At 43.3% G+C, this 13,992-nt stretch overlaps 2 protein-coding genes across 3 annotated transcripts in view; one reads left to right on the forward strand and one right to left on the reverse strand.

Moving 5' to 3' along the window:
• Nucleotides 1-4,149, forward strand: part of RSPH14 (radial spoke head 14 homolog) — a 70,007-nt gene extending 65,858 nt beyond the window's left edge. Inside the window, exons 5-7 of the mRNA XM_042015096.1 lie at nt 110-335; nt 1,671-1,807; nt 2,805-4,149. Coding sequence (XP_041871030.1) covers nt 110-335; nt 1,671-1,807; nt 2,805-3,064 — 623 coding nt within the window. The 3' untranslated portion in view covers nt 3,065-4,149. The remainder of the gene's footprint in view (nt 1-109; nt 336-1,670; nt 1,808-2,804) is intronic.
• Nucleotides 4,150-7,666: 3,517 nt separating this feature from the next.
• SLC5A1 (solute carrier family 5 member 1) overlaps nt 7,667-13,992 on the reverse strand; it is a 37,339-nt gene continuing 31,013 nt past the window's right edge. For both annotated transcript variants that reach the window (XM_042015092.1, XM_042015091.1), the window contains 5 exons: nt 13,489-13,639; nt 12,718-12,886; nt 11,487-11,702; nt 11,080-11,182; nt 7,667-10,284 (listed from right to left, as the gene is read on the reverse strand). In XM_042015092.1, coding sequence (XP_041871026.1) covers nt 10,061-10,284; nt 11,080-11,182; nt 11,487-11,702; nt 12,718-12,886; nt 13,489-13,639 — 863 coding nt within the window. In that variant the 3' untranslated portion in view covers nt 7,667-10,060. The remainder of the gene's footprint in view (nt 10,285-11,079; nt 11,183-11,486; nt 11,703-12,717; nt 12,887-13,488; nt 13,640-13,992) is intronic.

The following is a 13,992-nucleotide window of genomic DNA, read 5'->3' on the forward strand; positions in this document are numbered from 1 at the left end:
GAATTGAGTTCCCACATGTCTTTTGATCCTCTGAAGAAATTCCAGGTGCAGGTAGCAATAGTAACTGCATTCAGCTCTCATCCACGTTCCTTCCCTGTCTCCTCTGCAGGGGCTGGTGGTGTCCTGCGGGCCAATTTGATTCCCCCACTGGTCCTGAAGTTGAAGATGGAGTTGGATGAGATCCAGGAGTTAATTCTTGATACCCTCTCCAACTGTCTCCATGTGGAAGTTTCTGAAGCCCTGGCAGCTGGTGTTGTTACTGTCCTGAAGGAAAAGCTCTCACACCCCTCCACAGCCACCAAGAGCAAAGCAGCCTGGGTCCTGTTAGAAATCAGGTAAAGAAACCTCTCTAATGCTTACGTCCAAAAAAGAACTAATTCCAGGAGTAAATAAATGCCATTCACTTACAGCTGTGTTCCACTACACACTGAAGCTGCCATATTTCACACATGAAGCACTATCAGCCTGAATGCACACATGGGTAAAACAAAATGGGACACACGAGACTTAAAAAATTCCTAACTGTTATAAATCTCTGAAGAAAGCAGATGCTGATCAGTCATTCCTTCTCCTTCTGTTCATTTTCAATATTGGCAGTGGAGTCAAGATTTTTTCCTGGTACAGCACTGCTAGGAAAAAATTCTTGGTTGAAAAATCTTGTAGAAGCAGGATTCTGACCACTACGGAGATAGAGAGAAGCTCCCTTATGTTTTTGGAAAAGTGCTCTCTCTCAGTAAATTAAAGGTCCTGGGAAACTTTCACTGTGATTGAAGACAGAAATAGTTTTCTGCCACAGGCTGCCACATACGTCAGTGATGGATCAGAAAAAGCAATCTTTATATTAAATTTGTGTATCAGAGAATGGATGAAAGGAACAACTTAAGTCCACTGTCCTGCAGTCAGAAGATATAATAAAGGTGTTCAACAAATGTCTAGTTTTAAAAGGTCTACAGATGATGTAGTTTACATATCAACTGGCACAAAACCTTTCCTCATGGCCTATAATAAAGCGGGGTCTTAGAGGAAAAGAGTATTATTAATGTGAGTCATAGAAAGAAAGCAAAATGCAACTGAAATATGGACGTGAGCTACATTCTCAGTCCCTGCAATAGCTGGGCCACATTAAATACTCTCCTCATTAGAGAGGCTGGAAAGAAAGAGATAAAAGTGACCTGGGAGAAGAATTCATTTCAGCCCCTTGATTTAGCAGGTTTTAAAATCTCTAGAGGCTTCACCAGCGAGGTTTGTAACTCCATTGTAATTAGGACCAGCAACACCCTTAATCCTACATCCTGTTACATGCAGCTGCCCATCAGTGTCCAGTGTACCATAGAAAGCTTTTTTAAAAAATCCAGATATCACCTAGAAATAACCTAAAATCCTGTGAAGCTCATCCACCCAGGCCGGTGTGGTATCCTCAGGACTGCGTCAGCACGTGGGTTCAGCAGCCACCAGGCACAGCCATCCCCTCGGGCGCCTCGGTGGCTGGGCAGCAGCACCCGTCCTGTGCCTCCCAGCAGGACAGTCCCTCCAGGGGCAGCACAGCAGGAGTGGGACAGTGCTGGTGGCACCGGGGGCGGGGCTGCGGGCTCCAGGTAGACAGAGGCCGCGGGGTTGCTCGGGCAGCAGGCACTGTTCAAGGAAGCAACTTAACCATCTTCTCTACACAGTTCTCATGCAGAGGGGAAAATCGCGGTGTGTAAAGAAGGAGTGATTCCTCTGCTGGTGAGCCTGCTGGAAGACACACAGCCCGAAGTTCAAGTTAACACAACAGGAGCGCTGATGTTTGCTGCTGTTACACCTCAGGGTGAGAGACAGAGGCAATTCTGTTGGGGTACCTCCTAGAAATCCAATTCTAGGGCAACTCAGCAACAAAACAAAACATTTTCCCTCCCCCCCCCCCACCGCCCCAAGTCCTCAGTTTCTGACAGTTTTAATGCTCGTCAAGAAACTCTAAGATTGGGGCATTTCTTTATAATTGTCTTGAGCAACTATTGTTGCTTCCTCAGTGCCTAGGGGGGACAGGATATTCCACATTTCATTCCCCTGAAGTAGGCCGAGAAATTATTTATCTACCTCACCTGCATCATTACCGTCCAGAGGGGGAACATTTTCCATCCAAGTCCAGACCACACAGAGATCCACATACCTGGAGCTACACTGAATCACCAGTGCTCAGCAGAGGAGCGCTGCTTTCTGGAAACATTCTGGGATTAGAGGTAGCTCCTCTCTCACAGCTGGGAGAGCAATGAATATTAATAAGGTCTGTAGCTCTCCCAAGTAACTTACATGACACTGAAAATACTAACTGCTAAATTTCCAGTGTGATGAATGAGTAATTAGACATTAAGGGCTCTTAATAACAGCAGTTGTGTTCCAGTCCTCCTCTGCAAACCTTTCTCAGGCTTCCAAAGACAACTCAGGAATGGATCTCGGTCTTTGAGGTATCTTTAAAAATGAAAGGCTGGAGGATGTTCTTAAAGGCATCTAACACACTCCATTCCCCCTCACCCCCCTCCAAAACATAGTTTAGTCTATCATTTGGTGCCTCACTTAGATAATTTGTTGCAAATGAAATACTAATGTGCAAGGCAGATAAACTTAACTATGAAAGATCTTCTTCCTTAAAAATTAACAGCTGGGAGCCAACCCTGGTCTCTGAAAAAAGAGCATGTTCTGCCTCTGTGCACTGCACCTCCAGGGCCGTTCAGAGCTGTAGCTGGGCAGGGAATGGAACGTATCAGTCCAAAAGGATGTTGATTAGATGTCATAACACATTTCAAAGCCAGTTTATTTCCCTACAGGGAGATCCTCAGCTATGGGTGCTGAAGCCATTCCACCTTTACTGAAGCTGGTTGCTGAGGAGACCAGCAAAGCCCGTTTGAATGCAATCAAAACCCTCACCCTGCTGGCTGAGCTGCCAGAGGGTCGCCAGACACTGCTGGATCACAGGGACACATTTCAGCGGTGTCTGGATGATCCCAGCGAGGCCGTGCAAAGAGCTGCCCAAATCGCCATCACCGTGATCGAATGGAAACCCCTCTGCAGCCGGGATCTTTTCTAGAGATCTATTGCCCTCTGTTGTTGTCTGGATGTAAAAGGTACATGATTACATGAGACCTTCAACACCAGAACTCTCTTCCTCACTTTCTCTGGATCAGTTCCTCCTGAAAAGTCACTTGCCAACAATTTCACATTGATATTGCGTGTCACAGTGGAGAAAAAAATGGAGAAAGAAGTTAGGAAGTGTGGATTTCTCCAGTAGGAGTTATTGCCTAAGTTACCAAGAATTTCTTATGAAACACCAACCTTTTTTGTTTTCTTCTTAATATTCTCTTTTTTCTTTTTTTTGAAACCTCAGCCTATCAAGCATTAATCAATAATTAATTATATTAGACAGAAAGATTTGCAATTAGCCCCTCCAGCAGTCTTGTCTGTACTGACAAATTGATCTAACAACGGGAATTTACATGAATTTTGCTGCAAACATTTGTTGAACATGGGATTAAGACCAAAGTCGAAAAGCCTTTACTAGGGTAGCCTCTGGTAAAACTAAAAGAGGGCCAGACCCCTCTCCTGTTGAAGGAGAGCGGTCTGGCCCATGTTTGGAATTGCTGATAGTACAGAACAAAAGCACCTCAAGGTTTGAGCTGAAAGGCAGTGGAAGTGGTGGGAAGTTTCAGTAGCATTTTGTTCACTGTGAGTTCGAGGCTGGTCACTACAGACATGTTGCAAACTTCTGTCTGCAGTTACAAGAGTGTAGTTTAAGAGGCTTCAGCATGAGGCCTGGGCAAAGAAATAACACAAATGAGCAGGACAACCCTGGCTATTCTCAGCCACCGAAGAAGATGTGACAGAGCAGCTGGTGCAGCTTCACAGCACATCCCATTTGTTTTCACTTGGGTTTTGTTCTCACATAGAAGTTTTATATCTAGAATTGTAGCTACAAAGAAGCTGCATCAGGTTTATAAAAGGGGTTATTTGTCAGGGCTGCTTTTCCATTCAAACCCACGGTCACACTGCACACTGCATTACCCTTACACACAGTATAAACTCTTCCTGTAGGAATGATTACAGTTAAAATGTTTCTCTTCCGTAATGTAACCAAAGGGTGAATTTCTTCTCCTATAAAGATGTCATTTAAAAGTATTGAGTCAGTTGGATTCATTCCCTCCAGGCAGGATCTTGGAGGAACTCTGCCTTTTAAACACATAAGGCACTTGTACGTAATACATATTGGTGCCAGAGTGCATCCAACTCAATAAGAGAAGCCAGGCAGCTTTAATAACATGCTGAAGGACTAGAGCAGCACAGTGTACGCTCAGCTGCTCTTACTGGTAACAATCATCATTTTAGCCCAGTTCCAATCTTGTCACAGCCTTCCCCGATAATTCAGGTATTGCCCTTCAATGAGTTCCCAAAATAATTAGCTTGTTCACATGCAGAAATAAGACCATCCACACTGAACTTCTCTGAGTAGAAGAAATTCAGCTGACTTGGACCTTAAGTACTGCATTCCAAATATCTGCCTGATCAGTGCTTTAAAGACAATATAAACTGCTCCCAAAAAAGCCCCTACATGGATCAGTGTTCTCATCTTACATACACACACAGTACAGAAATGGAACAAAGCCGCAGGTGAACTCTGAGATATGGACACTAGTGGTGCCCTCCCACATGTCCGCCTTTGTCTCAGCACTTTGGCATTGTTACACCTGACAATATGAAACCATCATAGTCCAAGCACAACAGGAATTCCCTTGGGCTGTTCTGACCACGGGCTCCCTCTGTAAACACCAGAATTCAAAGTCTACGTACAGAACAGCCACAAAACACTGTTAGTTGGGGTTTTCTACTTACAAAGCTGCATTGTTGACAAAAAGGTTGCAGATAAAATAATTGAAAGTCACATGCTCTGCCAAGGGCTAATTCCCTACTTTGGGATGAGAGACAAGAGTCCCTAGTTCATGAGGCTGGGAATTAATTAGCACTGTAGGTGTCAGTGAAACAGTTGCGTGGATCAAAGAAACAGCTGATGAGCACTTTCCCTGAACTGACTTAGCTTTCAGCTGAGAATACTCCATAATATAGCCACCACAGATTCGGTCACAAAAATGCTGAAGATCTTTTTGAATCGCTTCATGCACATTATAAATACTTAAATTAACATCTCAGGATGTGGCACCTCACACTCTAATTAAACTCACTGTTTCAAAGGAAATGCTGTGTCTACAGCAAGTCTCTGGTTTTAGCACTCTGCCCTCCCCAGTGCTCTATGCTCCAATGGCTTTAGCACCAAGGCAGATTTTTAACATCAATGAAAGCGATTTGCCTTTTTAGCTTGAAGCCAACAATTATTAAGGCCCAGTTATAATCAGTACTGGAATTAATGCAGTTACACTCTACACAGACTGAGTTTTCAAACCAGTTGCCCCACAATCCTCAGCAACACCAGAAGACAAGACAGCTGCATCCAAGGGAAACAAGACCTCCTGTGGAGTCTTGTGTCCCACCCAGGCAGAGTTAATGTTGCATTTTTTCTAACAGCTTCCAGAGGGTTAAGAATGTCATGGCTCTTTGCTCTTGAAACTACAGACTCATTTCCCCTGTCCCTATATGCTTTCAGAAGGCCAAGGGATGGAAACCATTCTGTCCTGCTCTGGAAAATTGCAGCTTTTAATTCCATGTCTTCATGTTCGAAAGCAGGAAGTATATTTGCTTCCCAGCACTACATTTTCTATTGAAAAAATATTAGAAAACCATGTAGTGAGAGATTTGTCTAAGGACAAAATAGTCTGGAAAAGTCAGATTTGCCTAATTACATTAAACCAGAAGGGCAGAGACAGCTTCACACAAAGGTAATATGCTCAAAGCACGGAACCTATTTTTAGCAAGACAAAATTTGCAACTTGAATGAATAAAACACATTTTATTAATTTGTTTTAGGATACTAGGCATATAAGCTACATTTTTAAAGTTATAGGGTTCAGTATTGTAAACAAAAATACTACACAGAGTAACAACAAACTCTCACTTACCACAGCTTGAAGCTCTTCCAGGTACCTTAATAAAAGTAGGGGAGGTGCTGACCCAAGCAGGCACAGCTGCTCTGGCCTCAACTCTGCCAGGTGGGGAGAGGGTGGGCATAGGAGCTCCAGGGGAATTATTCTTTCTCAGAGCTGCCCCCTATTTTTTTAGTAATAAGGGTGATAACCCAAGGCACCGGTTATACTGTCTTGCATCAGAACAACAATTAGAAATTGGAGTGAGTGAAGTTTTGCTCTGTCCTTTAGGCCTGCAATACACACTCCATGAGAAAATGCCACGAATCACCAAGTAAAACCTGGGGTTTTTTGCATTACCCATCTTTCTCAGCAGTGTATTGCCCACTGTTATTAAATCTGGGACTATGGATTTTCAGTTCAGCACAAGCGAAGGTCTCTGATTGCTGCTCCCTTCCTTCACTATGGGTTCTCTACTCCCCCAGAGAACACTGCAGGGCAGGGCACAGACACCCGCAGCTGGCGCATAAGACCACTAAACAAATTAAAACACCCAGAAGCTTTCCTGAGAGCAGCTTTGCTGCCACCCCACAACCTGAGACCAACCCTTCTCTGTGCAGTCTGGCCCCAGAAACATCAGCTCTAAAGTCCTCTGGCTCAACACTTCAAACCAAGGAGCTCAAGTGCCCTTCAAATTCAATGACTGACAACACATGGATTTATTGTTTACCTTTGCTCCTCGTTTTTGTTTTGGCTTTTACTTCATGCCAACACTCCTGGTTTTGGCAATTAAGAAGGTCAGGGAGCAGGAGCTGAGGCCTTGGCAATCCCAGCTGCTGATGGGGCTCCAATCACCACAACTGCCTGCACCTGAGGAACTCAGCCTTGTGCCATAGCCTAATTCAACACGGCCAGACAGTCTCCTTAAAACCAAGCCATGGTTACTGCAATTTGTTCCAAGTGAAGTCACAGACCTTCCCTCCCCCAGCATTCCAGTGCATGAGCTTTTTCAGTAACAAAATAGGAATAAACCCAAATTCTGAGTTCTAAGAACCAAGTGTTCTCATCATCATTAATATTAAACATTTGTGAGATGCTTGGATACATTTTTGTGGGCCATATAGAAAAATTAAAACATAAATGAACAGCGATTCCCCTTTTTCAGGATTTTTCCCAAGAACTACGTAGTAATTCTTAAATGGAAGATTTTGCTTAGTGTGTGTTTTTTACAGTGCAGTGTCACAATTGGCTGACAGTGCTACTAAGTGCATATTTTATTTTATTTTATTTTACTAAAATAATTCTGCATCTCTAACTAAAGTCCATTAAAATAAACTTTAACCCTGTATCTTACCTGACAGGGTAAGATCAGATTGTCTCAAGATCCCCTGAAACAGAGCTGTTATGCTGTACATGCCATGCAGGTACTTTGTGCTGTGAGGCAGAGATTTATTTGGAGTCTCACCACTAACCGGAAGTATTTCAAATGTAAAGTCAAACATGGGGAACAAGAGTGTGCTCACAGTTCTCATCTCTAAAGCATGAGAATGCCCAGGACAGTGAGCTACTACTTTTATCTGAGTGTCCCCAAAACCAGCTCATGGACAGAGCTCCCCTGAGAACTGAAGAAAAGACATTTTCTTCCTTAAAATCATGAACTATCCTTGAATGCAATAGCTACCAACCTGAATTGGCATTCAATGTTAGCTAAACATTATAATTTTATCAGCTTTTCACAATATCAGGCAATATTTCTTTGAAATTTTACAAAACTACAGGAGTCAACAGTAGCTGTCAAACTTCATGTAAACACTTGAGCTCTTCCCACCACAACATCCACTTTCAGACCAGAATGAAATCAGGTTGCTGAGGACATACAGTGAATATCCCATGGAAACTGCAGGTTAGATTTTCAAATCTCTGTAGTTCTGAGGAGCAAAATCATGCAACAATGCCTGATTAACCAGGAGATCATCCAAAGGCTGCTCAGACTGCCAGAAAATCACTTGTGTTATTTGTCTTTATTCAAATAGCTTTATAATTTCACCGTATTTTTGTAGCAAAGAATGACAAAGAGGGATCTGGGCAGTCCTCAGTGACATCTTCCTTGCTTGCTTTTCATCCATTACTATTACCCAGAGCTGAAACCTAGACACCAAATGAAGTTTCTCTGTCTTCTATCATATTATATAAAAACCCCATCACTTTGTGGATACCAAATACTTCAAAATATACAAATACTTTAATACATAGAAGTCTTCATAGTTCATTAAATACAGTTAATTCCATGGTCTTTAAAATACTCTATCACTGTGTTAAGTGTAAGGAAAACAAGGTTTGCACTGGTATTTCTGAGGTACTGATTTGATCTGGTGTATGCAAAGGACCCTGCAGGGACTATGCTGAATAGAAGCAGTTCTACTGAAGAGCAGCAATTCTGCTGGAATCCAGAACATTTGGGGTTAGATCCAAATGAAGCAAAGATCGTGCCAGGAGATTATGAAGTGCGAGTGATGAAAGCCCAGGAGCCAGAGCAGTGTGGTGAAAGCCCAGAGCCAGAGCAGTGTGCTGTGGCACATGGAGGGGTTGCACTGCTTTCCCCTTCTGCTGCACTTGCTGCCAGTCCGGAGGATCCTGTGGCAGAACCTCGGGAATGCTTTGGGACAGCACAGTCCCACCAACACGTGCAACAAGGAACAGGGAATTGTGGCGCTGCCTGACTGAGCAACCAGCATCTTCTTTCTACACTTGATTCCCCAGGAAGCTGAATGAAATGAAAAGAAGATCTATTGTTTTTTGCTTTGAAGTGTTAAATCTGTCTTTTCCTGTGTCCCCAGCTGGTACCAAACTTATCAAGTGGAGACAATCAGCCTGGTTTAGCTGATATCCCACAGCTGTGACTATTCTCCTTCCTGAACTGCTAACTCATGCTGCCATGCAGCAGGAATCCTATTTCTCAATGAAATCTTTAGAGGAACGATTTATAGCTTTGCAGAAAAGTGGTACAGAGCCCTTCAATGTATTTGCAAAATGCAGCCAGCATTCCAATGCTGTGGATGTTTCACCATGGGCTGGTTTGTAGCATAGTCCATACAGAGAGGCAGTGCATTGACTCTAACCTCACAGTAAAGAGGTCCTTGACACACCAGGGTGGGAACCGATCAGTAAAAAATAAATATATATACACACACACATAAATATATATTTAAAATATATGTAATATATATAGCGCATATATAGAATGTATTGCCTGTGTATATATATGTATTTTGTATAAAAAGCTTCACATTCAAGTATAAGTACATATTAAAATATCAAGAGAGGAGGACGTTTGGGGGTTAACCTTAAACAGACAGTGTAATGTAAGCAAAATTCTTTTTAGGATCATCATGACAGGTGTTCCCCAATTTCAAAATGTGATCAATTCAGAGGTTAGTGTTCCACTGACAGCTGAGAAACACAACCCAAAGGAAAGTGAGAAAAAGGGGGGGAAAGTGATATGGAAAGTTATACATAGGGTCAAATACATTGATATATACATAAATCCTTAAGATATCCCATGTTTGGAGGGACAAAAACAATGTTTTAATTTGAGTTTGTAATACAGTCCCTCGATGGTTGTTGGTATTTTGCAATCAAATTATCATAGCCAAAGGAAAAGGAAATTGAGTGATCAGAAGATGGGTTGAAAATCAAAATAGTATCGTCAACCCTAAAAGATAGTTCACAAAACCTGATATGAAATATGGCTCACGCAGCCTTATTCTGAACCTAAAATATGAAATGTATCATGAGCAGAGAGAACATTGGATGGAAATTCTGAACCTCAGTTAGCCCTGGATTGGTTCAATGTCTAAATAGAAATTCTCTCTCTTGAAATCCCAGTGGCCTTCATGTTTACATTGTTGAAATTATGATCACAAAATCACTGAGTAAATCACCCTGATGTGTTACAAATGTAGATGATGAAAATACAACGTGTATCTAATTCTGTAAATCCATAAGCCATCATTTTTGCTTGAACAATGCAGTATAATTTCAGGACTGTGATCAGGGTTTTATGCAAAGTAGCCATGGCAAAACACAGCCACAGTCAAGAGGATGATGCCATTGATATTCACAACGTTTCTCCACAGTGGCACTTCACTGGTGTCCGTCAGTTTCTTCTTCAGTGCCTCCTCTTCTTCCTTGCTCAGTTTGGGGCCTTTCTGTTGATCCAAGCCACAGAACCAGTTGTAAGCTTTCCTGCAGCATCCCGGGTCCTCCTGGTTTTCCTCATTAACTGGAAGGAATAACACTCTGGTCAGGAAAAGTGAGTACAGATCATGGCATGCACTTGATCTCTGGGACTGAGCACATTCCCGTTCCAATTTATGGTCATAATTCAGTGGAAACATTTTAGGACGAAACAGTACAGGAATCAAGTTAATATTGTGTTTTCACAGCTCACCTGGGAGAAGAGGGATTTTCTACATGTTCCAAGAGAGCCTTCTGCAGAAGGAACTTGGGCCTTTTGCAGCCAAGAGACTTGGCCTGGTATTGGAGAAGCAGACTATGCTTCAAAGCTTAAACCCCATTTTTTCAATACTTTCTACACTCTTAATTGAAAGACAACTAAATGAATTTGAGGATACTGATGAAGATGAACTTGGGAGCAGAACCAGAAACCCAGTAAAGAGAGCAGGTGGGCTTGCAGTCTGCTTTCATGGTGCCTTCAATCCTGACCACAACCCACTATTTCCAGGTGAATTCCCTCCAAGTGCTGGAGTCACACAGTTCTGCCAATGCACAGTGCCTCTGACCCAGAGCACTGCCATTGGTTTAGTCCTAGAGCTGCCACTCAGCTACCACGAGAACAAGATTTTCTCCCTTCAAATCCACTTCACTTCTGATTTACACTGAGCTTGACAAAGCTGCCTTGGTAAAGGCAGCTCATGAGCCATTTAAATTTGTGCGGGCTGAGGTTTTGTTGGGGGAAGGGAGGACGTCTTCAACTATCAAACACGTCAATGTTCCTTCAGGAATGAAGTAGGGATACTCACATATATGACAGAATCTCTAGGTATTCAACAGTTACCTGATTCATCATCTTTTTCATCAGCTTTGTCCTGCTCCTCATCTGCATCGAGATCAATCCGTTCTTCTTTGCTGTTCCGCAAGGACCAGCACAAGCGGTAAAGCTGCCACGGAACAAAAGGAGTTTAATTGATCCATGGTCTGACTACACAGAGACCAACCAACCTGGCCAGCAGGTGAGTCAGCTGTAAGACCACAGCATCCCAAATGTCTGGTATGTCTAAGGCTGTTAGGAGTCACTGAAGATCTGTGACAGGTAAATGAAGACTATTTCCTTTGCTTTTGTACAAGAGCTGTATGCTGGGGGTAGCTGAAATGTCAAGAGGTAATACACCAAGTACCAGGCTTTAAAACTGATGGTTTCATTGTGTTCTATTTCTGGGGGAGCAGGACTGCAGTAATACTCACATGTACATCAGGAATGGGCTTGGTCATGAAGGAGACTGACAGGATGACGATGGCGGAAACCCCAAAGAGGATAATTGCAAAGTAGAGGTAGTGAATGCCACAGATGATGAAGGGGCAGTTGGAAGGGGCCACACAGCTGCCAGTTCCGTAGGCAAACTCTGCAATCATCCTGCTGAGTCCAGCCAGCAGCCCAACAATTAGGCCCCAGAAGGCACCCTGCGGACAAGAAGGGATCAAAATGAGTAATTTCAGGATGGAAATAAACTCTGAGCTCTCAAACAGTTGCTGGAGAAAACACAGTTGTAGTTATGTGTTACAATGGCTTTGGCATGTGGGTTTTAACCCAGATACTTCAGTGACCTTATTTACAGCTCAGTGTATGAGTACAGATGAAAGGGGCAATGAGCAGCTCTGAGATGTCAGGCACACCTCAGGACACCTCGTCCATTTCTCACAGTCCATCTGGCTCTCCACACAACTCTCTCCTACAGGACAGGCTTCAGCCATGGATTGCACACCCCAGGGCCTGTTCTCATACCTTTTTACCTTTGAAGGCCTAATCTGTGACAGCTCTGGCACAATGGAACCAGCCAGAATGTTGTGTCATCCTTTCTGAAATATGTGTCTGGTTTACCTGCCAATGGTCCTGAGAGTAATGAGTTAATTCTCAGTAGTGTTGGTGGGTGCCTGGTGTACAGTACTCCAGCCCAAAGTATAATAGACACATGTGTGGGCACAAATTGAAATATGGGAAATTCTGTTTAAACGTAATTTTTTTTTGTTTTACTGTAAAGATGCTTGACCATTGGAACAGGTTGCCTAGAGACACTGTGGAGTCTCCATTCCTGGGGATATTCAAAACCGAACTGGACAGGACAGGTAAGAGGTGATATGTTTGGTAAAGCAGCTTGGTGACCAATATCCTAAATGATAACTTTCAAATATGAGTCCAAAGATTATCCATTTAACACACTTCTTGGCAAAGTGATAGATAACCTAAGCTTCAGAGCTATCTATGAATTCCTAGGTGACTGTTTATCTATCAGACTATGAAAGAACTTTTTCAAACTGATGTCTGAAATCTCAGGCCTTGGGGTATGGCGACACAGAATCCCTGGGCTATACTGGGATTAAAATAAACACGAAGCAGTTGCTCATAAACAAAAAACAAAACAGTTCTCCCAATTCCTAAAGGAACATGCAGCATACCTGTTTCCTAATTTGCACTTACCTGCTCATTGACACGCTTGCAGAAGACAGCAAGCAGGAAAACAGCAGCAATGGGAGGTCCCAGGTAGCTGGTAACTGACTGAATATAATCAAAGAGCTGCCCACTCTGAGCTGACTGCACCACAGGAACCCAGGCAATGCTGATGCCAATTAAAAGTAACATAAAAGCCCTGTGAACATAGCCAGATATTCAATTAGCCATCTGCTTAGAAGTATCTATGATCTATCAGAAAGAAAAAACCCCAGCAATTAATCAATAATTTACATGTTCATTTTGTATTTCAACTAGTGAAATCAATTATAATGGCCAATTAGCACTGAACAAACAAAAGAAATCCAAGTTAGGTATTGTATTTGTCAACTATCCATCAGCACACGGTTAAATGTGCAATCAAAACATAGAAAATAACTTTTTTCCTATGGTTGTTATGTTCAGAGACAAATCAATAGCAGATCAACTAGAACTAGTTCATTGATGCTGCAGTCTGGTGCAGCACGGAGCCCAGGAAAATAATTGACAATATTTCCCTTCGAATAGCAGTGGGAAGCAGTGGGAATTAGCTTGGCTGCTTCCTGCACACCGTCTATTCCTTCGGGAGCACGGTGCGTTTTCCCAGAAGGAGCGCGTGGGGCGGGACAGCCGCTCCGGCCACAGGAGGTCACTGCAGCTCTGCCAGGCAGGCTCCGGCCGGCGCTGGGATTTTGGGAGGAGGCAGCCTGCGCCCATGGAGTGCTCGGGATCTGTGCAGAGGGGAGGCTCGGCTGCGCTCACCTGCCAGCCAGCATCAGCTCCTTCTCGGATGGCCGGCTCCGAAATTTGGTGTAAATGTCCATCGTGAACAAAGTACTGGCACTGTTAAAAATGGAAGTCAGGGAGCTCATAAGGGAGGCCAGCATGACTGACAGCATCAGACCGCGCAGACCTGAAACAAGAAGATGGGAATGAGGGTGAGCATTCCGTGGAGAGCCTCAGTACCTGGCACCAGGTGCTTCTCCGACCCTTTCCATCGGCCAGCTCTGAGCGTATCCGGCACATTTATGTGCCTGACGTAAAATCCTGCCTGACGTTCCCTTGCCGGGCAAGCAGGGCTTGGAAAAAGCTATTTAGAGCAGTGCCAGGGAAACTCTTGAGCTTTTAGCACATAGCTACTTCTTTAGTGAATGCTGCCTGATTAAATGCTGGAATAAAAAGAAAATAGTATGAAGCAGACTTTTCCCAACAGTTATAAAAATAATTCCTCTTGTTTGTGCTCACTTGCTTGTAGCATATTTGTAA

This window comes from Corvus kubaryi, unplaced genomic scaffold, assembly GCF_017639235.1.
Source record: "Corvus kubaryi isolate FWS band 111438036 unplaced genomic scaffold, C.kubaryi_AGA036_p1.0 split3-37173, whole genome shotgun sequence".
Taxonomy (NCBI): Eukaryota; Metazoa; Chordata; class Aves; order Passeriformes; family Corvidae; genus Corvus; species Corvus kubaryi.